The sequence below is a fragment of the Triplophysa rosa genome, linkage group LG22, assembly GCF_024868665.1.
Source record: "Triplophysa rosa linkage group LG22, Trosa_1v2, whole genome shotgun sequence".
Taxonomy (NCBI): domain Eukaryota; kingdom Metazoa; phylum Chordata; class Actinopteri; order Cypriniformes; family Nemacheilidae; genus Triplophysa; species Triplophysa rosa.
Genome location: NC_079911.1, coordinates 11,641,325 through 11,663,049, shown reverse-complemented (window position 1 = coordinate 11,663,049; position 21,725 = coordinate 11,641,325). Strand labels below are relative to the sequence as shown.

The 21,725-nt window shown below is 39.4% G+C and overlaps 2 protein-coding genes across 2 annotated transcripts; one reads left to right on the top strand and one right to left on the bottom strand.

The window, feature by feature from the left end:
* Positions 1-9,242: 9,242 nt before the first annotated feature.
* Positions 9,243-11,408, bottom strand: ugt5d1 (UDP glucuronosyltransferase 5 family, polypeptide D1). Its single transcript, XM_057321578.1, has 2 exons — positions 11,329-11,408; positions 9,243-10,944 (listed from the first exon to the last, which is right to left on the bottom strand). Exon 2 carries the CDS (start codon positions 10,935-10,937, stop codon positions 9,342-9,344), a length of 1,596 nt encoding a protein of 531 aa, XP_057177561.1. The 5' UTR covers positions 10,938-10,944; positions 11,329-11,408; the 3' UTR covers positions 9,243-9,341.
* A 2,648-nt stretch (positions 11,409-14,056) lies between these two features.
* Positions 14,057-21,516, top strand: scaf4a (SR-related CTD-associated factor 4a). The gene is made up of 20 exons (XM_057321577.1): positions 14,057-14,193; positions 15,678-15,761; positions 15,887-15,931; positions 16,036-16,197; positions 16,315-16,444; positions 16,530-16,675; positions 16,810-16,989; positions 17,209-17,297; positions 17,393-17,471; positions 17,553-17,705; positions 17,816-17,892; positions 18,273-18,463; positions 18,561-18,661; positions 18,750-18,863; positions 18,954-19,110; positions 19,216-19,319; positions 19,472-19,622; positions 19,788-19,868; positions 19,954-20,028; positions 20,125-21,516. The coding sequence occupies exons 1-20, from the start codon at positions 14,164-14,166 to the stop codon at positions 20,958-20,960; spliced, it is 2,985 nt and encodes a 994-aa protein (XP_057177560.1). The 5' UTR covers positions 14,057-14,163; the 3' UTR covers positions 20,961-21,516.
* The last annotated feature ends 209 nt before the right edge of the window (positions 21,517-21,725 follow it).

Here is a 21,725-nt window from a genome sequence, read left to right as displayed (position 1 = left end):
TATCATTCCGTTTCGATACGGTTCACTTCGCTTAGTGTTTGGCCAATTCTATGGGAATCATATCCCATCACGCTGTGCTACAACAGACTTGAAGAATGCATGCTACCTGCAGATCGTGGAACTCGTAAGGGCCCTTAAACCCCAGCAACGGGAGCTCAGGCTCACCGTAGCTCACCATATGTGCACATGTCGTGCATCACTTTGAGCATCAGCTGTCCCGACTTACATGCTCGAGGCGGGACTCTCGCTTTCAGACAAAATTGCAGCGCCTGCATACGGAGCAAACACAGCGGAATGAGCGGGATGCCGCAGCCATGAGACCTAGCATTCTCTGAAACTTCTTGAGCGGGAAAGAACCTACTCTTGCCGAGGTTGATTTTGAACCCTGATGCTTCGGTGAAGCTATCGACAGCGGAGCCGAACAGACCAGCTGGCAATACAGGAGAATCGAGGAGGGCCACCCGGTCGGCGTCTTTAATGTCCTTCAGATTTAACCACAAGTGGCGTTCCAACACCAACAGGCTGGCACAAGCTCGACCTGATTTTGCCAAGTGGTTGATGTCCTAAGGTGCCCTAGCCTTTGTCATCAGCGCGTCAACCGAGGAGAGCGTGTGGGTAACGATCTATTGAGCTCTTGGTGAACCTCTGGGAAGAAGGGAGCGGCTCTCTGGCAGGAGGCTGCTGACGACGCCCGGCTGCAGGAACCACTCGTCCAGGCAGCTGTGTTCCAGCTCGATCGGAGACGACCAGTCAATGCCGAGCTTCGCAACCGCTTTGGACAGGTTTCTGATATGCTCGGAGTCAGAGCGAGGACTGCCGTTGCTGGATTCCTCCACCGACGGGGCAACTTCTTCGTCTGAAGCGGCCCAATCGTCGCACTCCGAGACGGGGGACAAAACTTCATTCAGCTCGACTGTACCGCCGAACGAGACCAAGCCGCTGGCACTGGAGGAGGGATGTAGGTCCTTGTAGGTGAAGCAGACAGGATCGCTGAGTTGTGGTGGAGAAAGAGCATGTCAGGGCTCAGCTGGTGTGGGCTCATCGGCACACTCGCGTTTTCTCCGTGTCTGTTGGAGAGGGACACGCAGGGGAGCACAGGGAGCGGGACCGCCAAAGAAGTCCATCCAGGCATGAAGCACGGCGAGGGAAAGGTGCTCACAGTGAGGGCAGCTTGATCCTGTGAGAGCGGTCTCGGCGTGGGTCCATCCCAGGCAGATGACGCACTCAGAATGGAGATCTTCAGTGGGCAGAGAGGCTCGGCAAGAGCCGCAGTGCCTAAGCGCCATTTGAAACAACGCGCTTATGCCATTTTAGAGAATTTTGCTCTTCGGATAGCCGCAGGGGAAGCTAAACCCAATGCGAAGTGAACCGTTTCGAAAGGGAACTACTTTTTGCCATGATAAAATAAATAAAAAACCTTGTAACACATCTTCGTGAGAAAAAAGGGATAGCTAACCAATTTAGAGTAGTTCCAAATAACAGGAAAACTCACAAACGTGTCCCTCAAAACGGATTTATTCTTTCATACACATGGAAAACCTCCAGGGGAAATGTGTTACTAAACAAAAACACTTAGATTAAGTAAGAACCACAAAATAAAAGGGTATGTAGCATCAGAGTCCCACATACATGCGGTGTGCAGTTGAAGCGCACGTTAATCTGGAGCATGCGCACATCCACACAAGGTAAAAAGGAAGCATAGGCAATTTGCTCTTAAAGGGGCCACACCTTACACCACTCGTTACAGATTTCTCCCCCTCCAAAAAAAGGCTGTCCTCAGCCGTACACAGCAAACACTTAACAACCCCCATACATGATAAGTATCATTAGAGCGGTCCACTGGAGAATCAAATTCCTCTGCAGATTCACCACATGGAAAACACCAGCATCCTCTGCAGTGTTCACATTGTCTGTAATTTACACTGGATGATTTCTTAGAAACACGAAATGGCCCAGCATACACTGGAGCTAACTTGGCTGTTAAATTCGCTTCAGCGTCAGATTTAGGGTGGGTCTTAACTCTCACCAAGTCTCCCACAGCATATGAAACTGTGCGTATTTTCTTGTTGTAGTAATGTTTCCTTTTGCATGGCTTGCCTTCAGCGCTGCCCTGGCATGATCATCCTGCAGCGAGGCTATCAATCTATCAGGATAAGGTATCTCAGGGTCCTCAACATCCAAAGAATTTGGTTCTGTTATCAGGTCAAGTGGCGTCTCCAACTCACAACCGTATAACATCATTGCTGGAGAAAGACCTGTGCTCTCAGAAGGTGGGACAGATCAAATGACTTTTTAGAGATGAGTATGGCTGAAAAAACATAATAATGTTTATTGTTGTAATCAAGACTCTTGACGTTGTTGACTTTTTGGCATTAACTGCATTATGAGAGTCTGTGTAAACACAGGTATTCGGAAGCTAGCGCTGCTGGCTAGTGTTGTGTCTATAAATATAAAAAATGTATGTCCTCAACAAAACCTAAAACAAAACAATATATACAGTCGTTTGAGCTGCTCTCGTTAACAAGAGCATCAATAAAACAGCCAACGTTGACGTTTCTTTTAAACATTGTTTTCTGTTGCACTGTTTCCTCAGATATTCCCCGTCACTGAGGAGTCCGGTCACATGACAAAGAAAGCTGATCCTGATTGGTCCTCTCGTGTGCATTCAAAGTGCTGATTGGCTCTTGCAGATAGAACCTTATAGCACCAAATTATAATTCGATTTTGTAGATAGAACCTTTTTGTTTTCTTTAAAAAAAGTCCCAAAATGCACACATTAAAAAAACAAACATGGCATAATGTAAATACATTGTCACAGAATAAGAATACGTGAATAACTCAATTTTGACCAAAATGTCAGAACGTTATAATTCTAAGGCGACGATTTAACAAAAACACTTAGATTAAGTAAAAAAAATAAAAAATAAAAGGGGATGTAGCATCAGAGTCCCACCCACATACATGCGGTGTGCAGTCGAAGCGTACATTAATCTGGCACATGCGCACATCCACACAAGGTAAAACGGAAGCATAGGCACATTGCTCTTAAAGGGGCCACACCTTACACCACTCGTTACAACCTTTTCATTTTCAACAGAAATGTTTTAAAAACAGGACAGGATTATTGGTTAATTTTGTCTAAATCCATGCACCCGACAATATGAATTTTAACAGACTCTTAAAGTTTCACTTTTTACAGTGATCTGTTGTATGATGTCTTGTAAAGCAGAAAATCACTGTACTTTAAGTGTAATTTTAACCACTAAGGAAGCATGTTGGATTAGGCACAACGTCAATTTTCCACTTATTGTGAACCTGTGAGAGTATTTAAAAGTATGTTTGATCCCCTGAACGCACAATAGGCGTGTGAGCACATTCTTCCATTTCCTATAATTATTTTGTTAAAGCCACATGTGGGCTGACTTTATGTACTCAAACCTGCAATGGATCATTCTGACATTAAAATCATCAAAATTGTTGCTCAAATGTTGCGCTTTTTCTAACAGAGGGGGGAATGGAGTGAGGTTTGCAGCTGAATGAATATTTATATTAATGGAAGCTTTAACATGAGTGAGACTTACAGTAAGTTAATCCTTTCCTGTTACTGTGTTTTCCAAAGTTATACCCTGTTACTCCAAAGAAAAGAAACAGGATAGGTTCATAGAGGCCATGTCTTAACAGTACATAATGACAAAAGTATTGCTGGGCTGCAGCAGATTGTATGTGCATGTTGAAACAGAGACTTCATCCAACTTATTGAACCGTGGTCATAAAAATAACCAGATGAGAGTTTGTTTTACAGTTAACAGAGTAGAAGGTCATCCTGTTATTTCTCAGAAAGTTTCTTTTGAGTCCAAATACAGAATCATTTTATGTATTTGTTTTTTAATAAGACAAGGCTTTGTTAAAGGCTTTGCTGGTTTGTCTTTCAGGTTAAAGGCTTTTAAATGCTGATGTTCTTTACAGGTCGTTTGTAACTATTTTATGAGGAGGCTAACTTCTTTCTTTTGTTTGCTTTAGTACCCGCTTTCACACCTATTAGCTAGGTGTTGGGCTTCATTGCTGCTTTTTTCTAATAATTATTTAAAAATATATATATACAATTTATATTGTTCAAATTCAAAGTCAAGAATTTCCATAAGATCAAGTCTTAACATTGGTACTTAAGATCAGTTTTTTGGTTTATACATTCTTTAAGAAGCCAGTTCTTTTTTTTGTAAAACTTGGTTCAAAAGACTTTACTTCTAATTTTAACTAGTTTCATATGGGCAGAAGATAGCAATCCATGGCTGGCTCTTGTAGCTTTGTTTTTCTGCATCTATAACACTTGGCATCAGCACATCAGGGATACAGAACAGTATGTGGTTTGGTAAATGTATTGCAGATGAATTTTATTTGTACATTTGTTATGGTATCTGTAGTCTAGTTCTGAAAAAGGTTTTATGTTTTTTAACTTGAACATGATTTCATTCATTACATCATTATAATTGAAAGATGGAGTAGATGGAAAAGCTAAATCAGTGGGAACTTGCTGTTTTATACACATGAATATTAAATCAAAACGGTGAAATTCATTCCGCTATTTATGGGCTAACTTGACAAAATGACCAACACATAAACCTATTCCATTTCTCCCTACATAACAATAAATAAAATAAATATGGAGTAAATATAGTGAACTCAGGCAGATTTGGAAACTGGCCTTTGAGTCTTGAAAGATTTTCCTGTTATAACCCTAAACGGACAGAACACTCCAAAATAATGTGGTTTCATATCCCATTGTTTTTCCAAACTTGTATGATTTAAGTATTTTGAAGAATGATAGATGGTGGTACTGAACCTATTTGCTCCATAGAGCCAAATATTCCAAATCTTGTATTCCAAATTTTTTAAACACAGACTGTGCAATACGCCCTTTTCACATGACGTCACGCATCTTCCGTTCTGCCGCGAAGCAGTGTATCATTACTTCCGCTAGCACTCCAGTTCATAAGGTGGCGGTAATGCACCTATAAGCTGGTTTGCCAACCGCCAGTAAAACTCAAGAAGAAGAAGTTACTTCCGCTAGCGCCAGCCACATGCACATCTGCCACAAATACGTCTAGATGATGTACGTCTTGCAGACAAATTTTCGCTAACGACAAGATCAAAGCTACAGAAAGGATACAAATTCTTCGTTGAACAGTACCTGTTTGATTATGAAGGTAAGTTTTTTGTTTTCTTTTTGTGTTAGCGAAGGTGCTAGGATAAGTACTTGAATACGTGTTCTGTCAGTTTTTTTTTCACTGTTGTTAAATTCCAGCGCGACGGCAAAAGGGAAGTTCTTCTTCTTCTTCTTATTTGTTGCAAGACGGATGTTATGATACACTGCTTTGCAAAAAGACGGAAGTTAAGTGACGTCATTGTGAAAAGGGCGTATAATCTTCAAAGAAAACATTTGTTATAAGAATCTTTGAGTCTTTCACTGTATATAAAAAACCGCTTGTGCTCAAATGTGGGTGTACGTTTTTAAGGAAACAGTTACTCTATTTACGTAATAGAATCTGAAATGTTAAATATCAATGTCATATTTTTGCTTTATTGTCTTGTCAAGACCTCATAGTGTCCAGTAAGCCACAGACCAAGAATATTACAAAGAAGGGGTTAAAAAAACAGAGTCCAGTCTTTAAAATGCATGAAACCATGACTTAATCACAGAAAGTCTGGCCAACTAAGCAGGAGATGTGAGCTGCCTGGATGGGGCTTGGATCCAACGCTTGGCCTACACAAGCATTAAATAACATCTGCCAATCAAATCACTTCCACTTCCAGAGTCGTCAATTATTGGAGCCTCTCATAGGATGTTAGGGCAGTTTTTTCCTACTCGGAGCTCCAGAGTCACTGGAGCCCAGAATTACTCAACACAAACACACATGGATACACCTGTCCCAATAAAATACAGATTTAAATGTTAAACTGTGAGGTGTCAGTTTGATTTCATCCATATTGTCCACATTACGGTCGGTAAATGTTAACACACGTAAACAAACATAAACTTTGCAAATTTTGAACATTTACTAAAGTTCCTTAACATTCTAAAGAATGTATACACTTTTAAGTGTAAATACAAAAATAATTTCTCTTTTGGTCAATACTTTTTACCCCAGCTTTCTCCATCCAAACCTATATCGAGAAAACAGCCTTGAATAATACAGTAAGTCTTTTGTTCACAAATGCTTTGAAAAAGAACTGTCATATTTAGTTGTTTTCAACAGGAGTAAGCTTGTGTTGCAAAGAAGATGAGATAATGGGGTATTGAATGATGGAGGTTGAAAGAGAGAGAGAGCGAAATCATGTATTGAACCATTCAGAATGAAATTAAGAATGTTTTTTTCCTGATTTTAAATTGAATATGAATTAAGTTGACAAAATAGAATGTTGAAATGTAATACTAATTTAAATTTAGTACAATTTAAACAGAAATTACACTTTACATTCATATATCAGCTGTACATCTAAAATGTCATGTGTAAGGCATAGCAGATATAATTTTATGTGTTAAATATAAGCTATAATAAACATAGCCAACATCTGTAATGACTATAATTTAATCTCTGTTTCTCTCAGAGCAGAAAGCTAGAGCAAAAATATGTCATTTATTCTGTAATTGTATTTAGTTCTCGAGCACTCCATGCATAAGTGTGTGTGTGTGTGCGTGTGGGAAGGGTAAACCCTACGGTACGGGGACAAAATGTCCCCACAAAGATGGCAGTATCCAAAATCCTTGTCCTTGTGTGTGCCATTTCCAATAAATGTAATCTTATCAAATAATGCATCATGAACAAAATGAACGTTTTTGGTTAATACCTCAATTCAAGCTGCATACATTTAAAAAATGAAAAGAAAAGGAAAAGAAAATAAACTTTAAAGATGAAATAAATAATAATAAATAATTGTGTCATTTTCTTGTGCCTCTTGGTCATGCTTACACACACTTTCTCAGTTATTTTCTCTTTTGTTAAATGAACTGACTGTCACCGTTATCATTTCAGGAGAGCTCATTATAATTCCCCTCAATGTTCTGTAAGTGTTTGGTTGCGTAAACAATTTATTTGGTCTTTTAAAGGTCTGCATTTTGTAACAATGAGTTTTGTGCATGGAAATGTACACAGTATCAACACTGTTGAGCAATAATAATCTACTTAAGTTTTTATGTTGCACTGGTTGCTTCCTAATAAGGTCACAAACTAAAATGCTCAAATGAATCACCCAGTGAGCTGAAAATTAAACATCATCTCTGCAGTAATAATCACCTCCTAATAATGTAACCGTCCATTTTCATATATATGTTATCAAGCATGACCACAGCTACATTTTCAATAGTCCAACACGATGTTATAATGAGCTTTCTACAATTTTATGTTTAAAAGAACTGTGGTTTGGTTTTGGGCTGAATTGCAATGGTGTTATTGCTGTACTTCTGTAATGGATTGTGATTTAAGGGTTCAGCTGGCCTATTACAGCTGTTGAAATGTTGGTCCGATTTGCACAGTTAGGCCTACATTTATAGTGTGTCCGTGTCTTGAAATACACATTTATATAGAACCACATAAAAACATACTCAGCACACAATGTAATGCGCAAACATTTACAGCAACAGTTCATTGTGGATCGCTCTTTGCTATTTTCCGTCATAAATCTTATTGAACGTCACACTGTCTTTAATCTTAAGCACGCTTTAGAGAATCTTTGGACTTTAAAGCACACACTGCAAGTGTTATATGACAAAATGTAGACTTTATCTAGCTCAGCTTCTCTGGATGCCAATAAACATGTGAAAGTGTTGGAGAATGATGACACAATAAACCCATAAACTGTTTCACCTCGTAATAAGCTAATAGTAAACAAAAAGACATGCAAAGAAACTCTTTATAGGCCTTTCATCTGGAATGATCTGTACTATGCCCGACAGCACAATGCATAAATTGAACTTTTTGTTTTAAAGTTAAGAGCTTTAGAGCATAGCTGGATGTAATAAGTGTTCTTAAAACACAAATGCTTAAAATTTTAATTCAAAACAATAAATACTATTTAATTTAAAACGGGGTAATATTAAATATCAGCCTATAAGGGACTCTTTGTCGGTGAGCATGTTAGCACATGTGATGGAATAAATGACCTTCTGTGACCTCCATGAGCTCATGTTGCTCCAAGGCTTCAGAACGATTGCTAACTATGGCACATTTGTAAAGCGTCTGTCAACAGATGTTAAATAAGCACACCATACTCAGATTTGTTTTACTAATGGAAAGCACAGCAATGTCAGCAGCAAGGTGAGATCCGACAGTACTGAAGTAGTGTATTTTAATCGGCCTACAAAAAATAAGTATACTTCAAGTTCATTTATTATACGTACATGAGTATAAAGTTCTTTTTATTTTTAGGTATAGGTGGTAAGTATTAATATCAGTGTAATAGACTATACTTATAAGTGTACTTTAAACACCACTTGGGACTAAACTGGCCCACTTTTTAGTTGTTCTTTTAAGTATACTACTTTAAATGTAACAGTAGTAAACTTTGCGTACACAACTAGCTTACAACTATATTTTTGTACTACAGTATTTTGATAGTTTACTAGTTCAGTACTTGTAGCACATTTTATGTGCATGAAAGTACACTTTGAAGTATACTCTGAGTAAACTAGAGGTTTTTACATTGCAAATATACTTGTAAGTTTAATTTAAGTGAACTAAATATGGTACTATTTATCTTTATTCTTTATATTTTATTGTTACTTTACATATTTACATACTTGAACGAGTCTTTAATTAAGTGTTTAAAATCTGTAATTGACTATTTAATCAAACAAAGTAAACATGAATACAAGTCGAGTATACTTAGAATACATCATTTTACTTCTCTTTCAAAAGATTAAGACTAAATCCTTTCTTTCAATTAAAGTCAAGTATAATTTTAAGTATATTTTTTATAAAAAGTAGCCTGAAAGTAAACATTTTTATTTATTTAAGTATACTAATACACACTTTCTAAACTTCTTTTTGTAAGGGAATGGCTAAAAGCTATGGCATATTACTCACACACACTTGAGATGTTTCTAATAATATAAAAGATTTGTGACGCAAATGAGAATAGTTCCACACACAAACATTTTAGGAATTAAAATCTGTAAATGTAAACAAATAAACAGCTGATACCTGTGGTCTAAGCGTAAACATTGATTCCGGCCCTTTAAGGGCTTGCATATTAATGTATTATGCCCACATACTGTACAACCTCATGTGTGCATTAGTTGTAATAATTTTTATTACATACAAATCTTAATTTTCCATATAAGATTGTTATTCCTTTTTCAGCTTCCTCTTACAGCATATTCTACAACACACATATCTGATAATTGCAACTGTGGTAAATACAAACACAGCAAAAACACCCAACAGAACCAAAAATACGTCCACAGAATGATAAGAGTACCACGACATATTGTAGAACTCAGAGCGCAAGTGTTTGGCTCCTTTATGTCTCATCACATGCTCGATCCAAAAAATAGCTGTGTCCAGCGGTCTCATGGGCTGGTCCCTGTGCAACCTGGAGATCCTCTGCATGTCTGTCCTGTAGGAGGCATTGCTAACCAGTTCCCGTAGGGCTTGTCCAAAACCATTTATCTCTGACAACCTAAGAATTATGCCCGCTCCTTTTTCTTGAACACGAATTAAGTTGTCAAACTGGTCAAAGAACAAAGGCATGCCCAGAATCGGTACACCGTGGTATATTGCCTCCTGCACTCCATTGGTTCCTCCATGTGCTACAAAGGCTTTGATCTTCGAATGTCCCAGAAGGTCATTCTGTGGCATCCATTCCACTATAAGCGTATTGTTGCCAACAGTGGATGGACGAGGTCCCAGATGTCTCCAGATGACTTTCTGTGGTAAACTTGCGAACGTGGCAGCAATTTCATTTGTCATGTCCATGGGGAGGCTCTTAACAAGCGTCCCCAAAGACATAATAATAAAACCGTGGTCCCCTGAGCTCTGCGCAAAAGCTTCCAGATCTTGAGGAAGGGGCTTGGAAGGTTTGCATTGGAATCCGCCCATGTAAACGACGTTTGGCATGGTGGGCCTCGGAAACTCAAAGACAAAATCCACCCTCATGAGCCAGAGATCTGCAGCTTGCATGAGACTCACGATGTCTTTCTTTTCGTCCAAGTACTTTTCTATCAGTACATCGTAATGTGGATCCACCACATATCTATTCATGATAAACGTAAAGCTGTGAAATAAGATGTTTCTTACTCTTTGACTAAAACTCATTTTATTCGTATTGCCAGTGCCTGGTAAAGGAACGTAAGACAGAGGGGATGGTGCTATAAGTAAATGTCCTTCTCCACTAGCGGTCCACCTCACATTGAGAACCAGAGGAAGTTTCAGGTAGTGCGCCAACACTACACCACCTGCTATGGCGGGATCTGTGAGGACCAGGTCATACCGCTCATCCTTGAGTTTTTTCACAAGCTTCTTGTCTTCAAGGATGAATGACAGCATATTACAACCGAGGTGATGAGCTTTCGACAGCATGGAGAACAAGTCAGCTTGAAGCTCCAAGAATGACAGTGCAGAACTATGGCCTCTTTCTTTCTCCAGTGTTTTCCATAAATATTCATCCCAAAAGTCTTCAAATTCATTCATTTCATCGGGAATAGTTATGGATGAGTAGAAAGGGGAGTTGTCCGCGATGTACCAGCTGGAATTCGGCCGGATGACGGTGATGCTGTGACCTCTGGTGTGCATCTCCTCTATCAGAACTTTCATATTGACCCAGTGACTGCCGTCCACAGGATACACCAGCACTTTACCTCCGCTGCAGCTCAGAGCGAAAACAGACAAAGCTAAAAATAATCCGATCATGGTGAGACGTCTCTGGTTGGAAAATGACTTCATTGTATGCCTGACAAAAACAAAACACGTGTACTATTTTAATACTACATGTTAAAACTATGCATTCTATTTAGACATTTAAAGCAATTAAACAATTTTTAACACACAACTATTAGTAAAAAAAAAAACCCTAAATGAAATCATTACTGACTGGCAAACCTCGTAATTGAATAATTCAGTTAAATGCAAAAGACCACCACGTGCAACTGAATTCCACAGCTCTATTCACCTGAACCATTCAGTTCAAATTCCAGCTCTGGCTAAGACTTTGCAAAGTCCACACAAGTTACCAACATTCACATTAATGATTAACCGGCACACGCTAACATTGTTAACATTCATAACATAGATTCACATGAATGAGTTTGATAGACGCACTTACTATGTAACTTACAGTGCATTCTGCTGAAGGAAATGAAAACGCGATCCTCTTCTTGGTTGAACATGTTTTTCAGATGATATATGATATGCACAGAGCAGCTTGCCAGCAGTTTGTTCCTGACTTGTGATTTAACTCAAGCTTGTGCCATCTGGCTGCCAGTTTACACCTGCATACTTAGAAATACACTATGGGATCACCGCCTGCCAATCATTTTTCAGTAACCACAAGCTAATGCAAAATATACAGTACCGGACACACATACACACATGAATACACACTACACACTTCATTTTGTGCTTAGGCTTTACAAGTAAAGGCAGGACTCAAATACTGTATACTATTGTTTTCTTTGGTGCTAAATTTACAGGCCCTTGGGACACAATATGAATCAATGTTAAAGAATGAAAGAATGGAAAATGTGAGTGAAGGGTTGCATAATGGTAACGCAATGAGATATGCAGCAATGTTATTCAAGTTCAAGTCTATAGCTTGCATCCCTTTCCCATTTCCCTGCATGATCGGAAATGCCCCTCAAAAAAAAAAAAAGTAAAAAATGTAAGCTGTAGTGAGGTATGGTCCTATTTTTCATTTATTTTTTTGCTATAGACTATTTTCAACCAGTAATATGGAGATTCATGTTGTGAGAGTTATGTCAAAGCATCGTCTTTATTAAAAAAATCTGCAGCCAAATACAAGGCCAAGAAACAGCATCATGGTTTTAATTATGCGGTATTACACAATATTTTTGTGTAAACTGATCACTGGCATGTAATACAAACCAGTGAAAATATGGACACAATAGCTGTGATCGGTCCAAGCAGTGAGAAAATCTCAGTTGCATATAAGCAATCCCATTCACAACAAACGTTTTAATGCAAGATTTTCGTATACATCATTTGTAATGTGTTTTCATCTGCATCAATGTAGTTTGAAGTACAGTATATGCTGATGATTGCTGTGGAATTTTATGGCTTCTTGTTTTCTCATGCTCAGCTGCGTGATGTCACTCCTGCGATTCGAGCCATTTGTCTCACACGAGAATCCATGCATGAAGCAGAACCGTCATGAAATGTCCATCAAAAGATCAGGCCTACAGCAAAATACTCACATTCATTACATACATATATCTGGAATTTCCAAAGGCCTCCAATTTTTTATTTACGAATATGTTCATCAAACATTGACCTTACTAAAACATGTTTGAATGTTTGTGACTTGTGTATTTGCTGCTGTTTGTTTTCTAATGTTAGAGAAAACGCACCCAAAACCTGTTTAGCGTAACATTCGGACTCTAAATGCACTCAAACATATAATAGATTTCGTCAAAATCCTTTTATAAATCATGAAATGCACATTTCATAACAAATTCAAAGTTCAAAATAAATAAATATAAGTCATAGATAACTGTTTCAGCCAGCATACTTCATCTTAAGAAGTTATGGCATTGTTTGTAACAAAATAGTGGACTCTGATGGGGTTACAGCTGTATGGAAGTGTAAATAAGGTTGTGCTGACAGTGTGTTTGATGTTGAGAATTTAGTTTGCATCATTTAAAAAAAGTTTTTGGAGACCTCCAGTGACTTCAGTAAACAGATAACTCTGGTGAAGCGTTTACACACAGTCTGAGGGCCAGTGAAAGTCTTTGAGCTGAAGTAATGGTTTGTCAGAAACACTTTAATACATGCAATGCTCCATAATCTTTTTATTGTCTTTTCAAATTATAAAGCATCTTCATCTCAAGAAACAAGATCAGCTGTTTCCCATTAGAGACCTATTGCAGGTTTTAAGTGATTGCAGTTGTTCACAAAAAGGACTGAATCATCAGTTATATCCACACTGTCGACGATCTTTGTTTTTGTCGACGAAAATTGTGTTTAATTGTGTCCGAAACTTAAGTCACTTATTAACTCAAGCTTTATTGAATAATTATACAAAATCAATATCACATCAGATGTTATAAACAAAAAACAAGATCTCATACAAGTACCTTTTTGCAATCACATCTCGGATATTGTGGGCCTTGTGTGTATTCATTTTATTGACAGAGTTCTTTAAGACAATCCCCCATTCTACTCTTACCATTAGTAAGAGTAACAAAAGTAACAGAAGAATCAAATAAGGAACAAGTGGTGAATGCTTTTAAAGCCAGAAGTTTTACATCCAATCACATGAATGATGTTAACACATAAATCAGACAATGCACCAGCAATTTAGTGTAATTCCCAAAGTTCTTGAAATAAATCCCGAGACCACTAAGTCTGAGACCAAGACAAGACCGAGACCAAAGACAGTCAAGACCGAGACAAGACCAAGACCATAAAAAAATGGTCTTGATTTAGATTTAAATCTAAAAATGCAAAACGTTTTCTATGATCTTTAGGTTTAGGGGTTGGGTTAGGGGTAGGGGATAAAATATACAGTTTGTACAGTATACAACTCATTACGCCTATGGAGACAGTAAACCAGACATATAAAATATAATTTTAATGTTTTGCTTATAGTCAATATGTTTCATGTACAGCTGCCTTGTAACAATGAAAATTGTAAAAAGCGCTATATAAATAAAGTTGACTTGACTCACCTAAGTAGTTAAATTAAGAGAAAGCATTATTATAGTTTTTGCAGATATCTACTTTTTATATGTTCTTTTATCTCCACCTAGTGACGGAGTAGGAGAAGCGCATTCCCTCAATCCCATCCTGCACCGCGAGGACCGCGCCGACTCCGAGTCCAAGCTGTCTGCTGCCAGCCAGGGGCGGACATGTTGGGGCGGCCTGATAGAGGACAGTACGGCATTAATTTCTGATTTTATCGGTTAAAGTAGCGGCAAAACAGTCACGGGACATCATGGATGCCGTCAACGCTTTTAATCACGAGGTTTGTGTGCGTTAAACATGCTTAAATGACCGTTAGCTCGCGCTTTGATAAGCACAAGCTATCAGTGTTTTGCAATGGCTCATGCCACATGAAGGCCTCGTTGTTTAAGAGGCGCACTTGTGAGGTGCCAAGTTGCCTCTGGTGTATTGTACCAAGCTATCGTTTGAAAATACATTTGGTACTTTTTCTAGATGTTATTCGGTATGTTCGGATATAATGTATTTTGAGGCTTTGATGGCTAAGTCGATTAGCTAGCTTTTTAGCTTGATGTGATACAAACACAGCAACACCTTTGCCGTTAATATGCTTCTTTGATTACTTTCATGCCAGAACAACATAAATAAATGCACGTTTGTGCTAAAATTAGAAGATGGCACGCAAAACCAAGTGCCAGACTCCTAACTGTTTGCACTTTGTTTACAGTCTCAGATGGATACGTTGTAACATTGTACTTAACACGTTACTATGTGTCCAGCGTTAAACAGTTCATGCTGGACAGAGCAACAGCCTGTTACAGTAAACATATTTTTATTTCAAAAACATAGATGTTCACTAATACTGGAAGTAAACAAAAAATACCGGAAGTTCCCGATTGTCATAAAACTCGTCCCGCCAAACACAGTTGATGTGGATTCTATTCATGTGTTTAAAAGGACTGTTTTGCACACTTGTGTTGCATGTAATTCTCTCCCTGGATGACGTTGCATCAAAACAGTCGTAATTACATATTAAATAAATTGTCATTAACTATACAACACCAAGAGGTAGTAGACAGCTTACTGTTGTTGTATTTACATGTAAATGATCTGATCTGTTATGATTGACAAGCCTCCGCTAGTCAAATTCCTGAATACTAAATTCGTCTTGATGTGCAGATGTGGGCGTGTCTATGTATTCTGTTGCATGTAATTAACATGTATGATCATAGAGTGTTTTGTTTTGTGGAACAATTATTACATTCAGAGCCATATTAGAAAATTAACAATGGTTTTACTACAATAAAACATATTAGATTGCTTTATTATGGTATTTGTGGTAAAACACTATTATACCACTGTCTCTATAGCTAGTTTTTTTTAAGCATTGTATTTGTAGTTTAACTATGGTAATACAAATTACCATATTAAACCTTTTCATATGTCACTTTTACTATAATTAAACCATGGTTTATTTTCCTAAAGCAAGTTAGTAAATAACAGTATGTTCATTTTTGTATAAAGATCAAAATTATGAAAGGAAGCCACTGTTGATAAATTACAGAGCTGTTTGCATTGAAAATGTATAGGAACACTTGTATGTATGTTGTGATAAATTCAGAATAATCAGATGCTCAAACAATTGCTGTCCAGAACACAGTATTTCAAATGGTATCATGTCCAAAAAATGTCATAGGTAATGTTGCTTTTGTTATGGTGAATTGCACCTTTTCAAAACCCACAACTCTTCTGCATCCTATGCTTTAACTATGTATGACTCCATTGCAGTTATTTTCTTTGATGGACTCTAAGCCTCCCATCTCGAGGGCCAAGATGATCGCTATCACCAAATCTGCCATTAAAGCCATTAAAGTAGGTCTTTAGGTTGCACAACTACAGTGCAGTTTGTATCTGATGCTTATTTAGTGGTATTATTTGTATCTGAAACTATTCCGATATACACAGACCATTAACAGCTTCTCTTCATTTATTTCTAGTTATACAAGCATGTTGTCCAAATTGTTGAAAAATTCATAAAGAAGGTAGGTCCGATCTCTTTGTACAGTAAGATGATTCCCATTTATTGTTGGTTCTTTGCAGAACCTCTTATTTTATTGAAAGCTGTTGTGTACTTTCCTCTTATCAGTGCAAGCCTGAGTACAAAGTCCCGGGTCTCTATGTGGTGGATTCCATTGTGAGACAGTCACGGCATCAGTTTGGAGCGGACAAAGATGTCTTTGGCCCCAGGTTCACCAAAAACATCATGGGAACATTCGAGAACCTGTGCTTGTGTCCCACAGAGGATCGGGTGAGTTAGCAAAGTATTTCCAGCTATGTATTTTATTTTTGTGGGATTAAAGTGATTGGAATAGGTTCTCTGATGTTTCTTTAAGCTCATTGATGCTCATGATGTTTTTGTTTCCAGAGTAAGATAGTACGAGTGTTGAATCTGTGGCAGAAAAATGGAGTGTTTAAGATAGATGTGATCCAGCCGCTCTTGGACATGGCCGCTGGATCCAGCAGCTCATCAGGAGTGGACAATGGTCCTGATGGGGGTAAGGCACTGATGCGGCTGTAAAATGTTATATACAAGTTTGATGATAACATATTAGAACTTTATTATGAATATAATTTGTGCAGCATCTCCACCGTCTCCGGTGAGAGAGCAGGAGCAGAGTCATCCTGTGGTGTCGTCAAACTCCATGACAGCAACTGTGCCTCAGCTTCAGAACTCAGATGCTTTTGCAGCAGTTGCTCAACTGATTCAATCCTCTCAAGGACAGAAGGTGAGTCACACCAACATTGATTCAATCCAGCTGATTCGCTGCATCTCCAGTGATGAAGGATAAAATCTACTTTGTGTATCAATTGAAAACTTTTAAGTATTTCTGTATATTCATGCTTTTACTATTTTACGAAGCTTCAGCAGATGCTTCAAAACTTTCAGCCTCCAGGAAAACCTCAGTCTCCAACTGTAGACAATAACAGGAGTCACATCCACCTGCAGACTCAGCCAATGACCGCGACACCATCTGCCCTTATACATCAGCATCTCCATCACACACCACAGCAGGTGGAGAAGAAAGCAACTTTCGATACGGTAAGTGTAGTTACTTTTGATAATATTTGCCTACCTTTAGTTGCTCGAACAAGCTTTATGTTCCATTGGAGATTTCAATAAACTATGATTCTTGGTAAAATGTTGTTTTAATGTTAATGTATTTTCTTATTAGTAATTTATAAATGATGCAGTGGAAAATGCCTAGTTCAGCCGAGATGACTTTTTACATGTCATAAATGTGCATTACATGTATTTCAGACACTTCTGGACCGCTTTGACTATGATGATGAGCCAGAAGCTGGTGATGAGGGCAAGAAGGACGAAACACCATCTATTCAACCCAATTTGTAAGTGGCATCTTTTTATTTTAAAATATAGGTACACTGTAGTATCACTTGCTCAGTTCGGTCTTGAATTTTTTCATTTGTTTGTCTCTTTGCAGAGGATTTCCTGAACAGCATCCAGCCAATCAGTTGCAGCACTTTCAACAACATATAATGGGCATGTCACAGCACCAGCAGGTATGTGGTCTTACAACAAATTTTAATATGCACTTTAATGTTTACCTGTACCTGAATAAATACTTGTTGGCGTGTGCTCAGGTTGTTCTGCCATCAAATGGACAGGTCCAAGGGTTTGGTCTTATGACCTCGCAGCCTTTCCCAGGCATAATGCCTCCGATGGGACAGCCACATGCAGCTTTCCCCCCACAGAACGACACGTTCAACCAGATCATGGCTGGACATCAGCATCAGGTAAAGTCATTTAAACATACATCGTCTTTTGATGTTGTTTTTCAAGTAACTGATTTTACACTAGTAAGAAAATTTGTTTGTATAATTAATTCTTATAATCCATTGTACAGGAAAGGCCAACAAATTCAGACGCAACCGCGAGTCATTACCCCGATGACAAGAGGTCAAGGTCACGCTCAGGATCAAGGTATGTGCAACACGCTTAAAGGGATAGTTCACCCCAAAATGATTCTGTCATCATTTAATTCAAACCTGCCTCATGTAATTTCAAACCTGTATGACTTTCTTTCTTCTGCAGAACACAAAAAAGATATTTTGAAGAATGTTGGTAACAGAAAACCATTGGTCCCCATTGACTTGCATTGGTTTTGTGTCCATACAATAGAAGTGAATGGGGACCAACGTCTTTTGTTTACCAACATTCTTCAAAATATCTTCTTTTGTGTTTTGCAGAAGAAGAAAAGTCATACAGGTTTTCTTGGATTTTGAACAGCGCTGATAACATGTTTCTATGTTAAACAAGAAAACAAAATATTTTGAAACTTATCCTACACTCGTGTTTTTCAGGTCTCCTAAAAGGAGAAGGTCTCGTTCAAATTCCCGTGGCAGACGAATGCGGCACCGCCGATCTCGATCCCGTTCACGAGAGCGCCGGCGTCAGTCACCTCGCTCGCGTTCTCAGGAAAGGAGAGATAGGGATAGGGAACGAGAGCGGCGGCAGAAAGGCCTTCCGGCTGTAAAGAACAACACTCTCAGTGGTAAGCAGAGCTGCATTTCCTATTGTAGCCACAAGGTTGGCAGCGTTGCTCTCATATATCCTTGTGCATGATGTAAGATAGTATCCCTATCTTTCAGTATGCAGTACAACATTATGGGTGGGGCAGCTGGATAAAAGGACACAACAGCAGGATGTGGCTTGTCTACTAGAGGAGTTTGGTCAGATAGATTCAATTAATGTAAGTTCAGTATTAACTGTGTGCATAGCTTAGCATATGTTACTGTTGTTTTTCTTTGTTAAGCTCACTTTTTTTGTGGTTTTGGTAGATGATTCCCCCTCGTGGTTGTGCCTACATCGTCATGGTCCATCGTCAAGATGCCTACCGAGCTCTGCAGAAGCTTAGCAGAGGTCCAAACAAAGTCAACCAGAAAGCCATTAAAGTACCAGCTAATCATTTTTTTTGCATTATTTGTAATACAGCACCAATGAATAGTGACATCATTCGATCATGCATTGGTGTGTTTCTACAGATTGCCTGGGCTTTAAATAAGGGCATTAAAGCTGAGTTCAAGCAGTACTGGGATGTGGAGTTGGGTGTGACCTACATACCCTGGTCCAAAATCAAACAGGAAGACCTGGATGTGTTCAAAGAAGGAGGAATGCTAGACCCTGATTCTCTCCCACCAGGTCGCTATTCAATCCTTTGCTACTGGTTTTGGCTAGGCAATGAGGATACGTTGCTTAAAAGTATTACCTATATTTAGCGTTTGACTTCTCTTTGTTTGTGTACAGAGTGGAGAGACTCTCAGAGCGAACTAGAGAAAGCCGAGGAGTCTCAGAATGGGAGACCTGAGGTGAGGAAAATGGAAGAGACGTCTGCAGTGATACCTATGCAGGTAACCCATACTAGCTCTCTAAAGAGTCCAATTATTTTAATTGTCAAAATGTATCTTTTCTGTGAAGATTTTTTTTAACCCAATAGGCTGTGACGTTTCTTTGGATTTATACGGATGTAATTATTTTTGCACTAATATTTATTTTTGTTCAGAACCAGGTTCCTCCTGTACAACCAGTCGGGGTCCCACCGCCGGGATTCTCAGGACACATGAATATGCCACCCCCATCATTCCCACCAGGTGTTCCCCCGCCTCCAGGCCCCTTTATACGGCCAGGCTTTAACCCTATGCAGATGCCACCAGGTACAGCTCTACCTAAACAATAAAAATGATTGTCTATCAAAGGTGTCAACCTTCGAATAAAAGAAAGTATATATGCTCTGGATCAGGATTGATATCTATTGTGTAAAGTACTCATTGTACCCAGTGCATTAACAAAGATGGTGTTCTTTGTGGGTTATGCTTCAGGATTTCTTCCTCCGGGTGCCATGCCTCCTCTGGGCACCGCTGGGCCTCCTCCACCTTCAGCAGGGATCAAGATGCCTGCAGGTATGACATAGATATCATCAGTCTTTAGTAGGTCTGTTTAGTTGTCTGTCACATTGATCTGATTTGTCCCATAATTCTTTTGTAGTTGGCGGCTCAGTTGAAGACCTGTCAAGTGATCCTGCAAGAATCAACAATGACGGAACAGATGGCTTCAACTCAGGTAAGTCATAGCATCTGTGATAAGATTTAATAATTTTAGCATAAAAACAGAAAAGTGAGTTTATGAATATTTCTCTTTACTTTATGCCCTCTGCAGGAAACCAGGTACCTCCTGGAGGTCCACCGGGGATGGGCATGCAATCACCCCCTGGTCTTTTAGGTTCAAGGCCAGGTTTGATACCTTTACAGCGGCCCCCAGGGATGCCACCCCCACACATGCAACGCTTCTCCATTCCACCTCCTCGGCCTGGCATGCCACCCATGCCCCCACAGATGATGCCACCCAGAGGTCCACCTCAGATGATGCACCGTGAGCCTCCACCCAGGGGCTTTGGCATGCCACCTCATCCCCACGGCATCAGGGGCCACTTCCCTCCCCCTGGACCACCCTTTATGAGACCTGGCGGTCCGAGACCGGACGGGCCGAATGACCACGAGGGAAGGCCGTTCAGGGGCGAGCACTCTGGTCTAGGGAGAGGCAGAGATAGGGAGCAAGACTGGTTTGGAGGGCGTCGTCCATTTGGGGAAGGTCACGGCGGGGAGAGGTCAGAAGGTCGAGAACGGTTTGGGGGCTGGCATGAAGAGCCGGAAAAACAGGGTGGGTGGGAAAGAGAGCGGGAACGAAGAGATTGGAGGCGGAGTCCGGAAGGAGAGAGGGATCGAGGGAGGGACGGTGGTGAGGAGCGAAGCAGACGCTCAGGCAGAGAACCAGGGACTCGAGAGAGAAGCACACGTTGGGATAAAGACGATAGACTCGATCGACTGGGCAATGTTGGGGAAGAACCCAGTGAAAAACTTCGAGAGCCGACGAATATCAACGAGCCCAACGCAAACTCTGCTAAAGAACTTCCTGAAGCCATAGCAGACTCAAAAGCTTCCGAACCTATAGGAGATAAGAAATCTGTCCAACAAACACATACAGAAGAGTCATAAAAGGCTCTAAATATATGTTAAGTGTCCCTGAGTCGAAGACCTTATAAGCGGTTCCCATGTCAGTGCTAATCCTCAATACTGATGGCTGTAAAAAGAAACAACTAAGCAGCGTTACTACACCTGTTTGGATGCTTTATACGTGTGATGCTTGGTTTTTCTGCACAAACCAAGATTTTCAGAAGTTAATTTTATTACGCCGTCTTTGGCAAACGTGGAGCGTTGCCTTGTGAATTATTGTCCCACCTCAATGAAGCTTGAATGTTGTATTAAAACAGAAGAAAAAAAGCGATTAACGAAATTCTGCTGTAAATATGCTAACATTACTCAAAAATATTTGTAGGTTTGACCTTTTTTCTCCAATTGAATCCCTTTAGTTTCAATAATGGAAAGATTGACTAAAATATGATATTAAGACCCCTTTGCTGTAATGTTTTTAACTTAATGTTTACGATGGACAAGAAATAAGATGTTTTTATAATTGTTTCTGGAGGTAGGAACCTCAAATATTTCAGCGATAGGGATTTGGTTTTAATAAAATATTTTCATACCAAATGAATGAACTGACTGGTATGCAAGTGGCTTGTTTACCCCAGTGTCTTTGATAAGTTTGTGCCAACTCTAGAAGTAAGGCTTTGAAGTTTAAAATGGTGTAAACAAATAAACAGACCAACTTTTGCTGGGCTGTATGACATACAACCAAGGTGCCTCTGAATTGTTGTGTTTTTCATGTGACACCAGTCATAAATGCGTTGAATATATGTGAAT

Coding starts and splice junctions, on each gene's coding strand:
- ugt5d1 (XM_057321578.1), bottom strand. CDS start 10,937: ATGAAGTCATTTTCCAACCAGAGACGTCTCACCATGATCGGATTATTT.
- scaf4a (XM_057321577.1), top strand. CDS start 14,164: ATGGATGCCGTCAACGCTTTTAATCACGAG. Junction 16,990..17,208: donor AGAAAGCAACTTTCGATACG/GTAAGTGTAGTT, acceptor CATGTATTTCAG/ACACTTCTGGACCGCTTTGA. Junction 18,864..18,953: donor TCAACCAGAAAGCCATTAAA/GTACCAGCTAAT, acceptor GTGTTTCTACAG/ATTGCCTGGGCTTTAAATAA.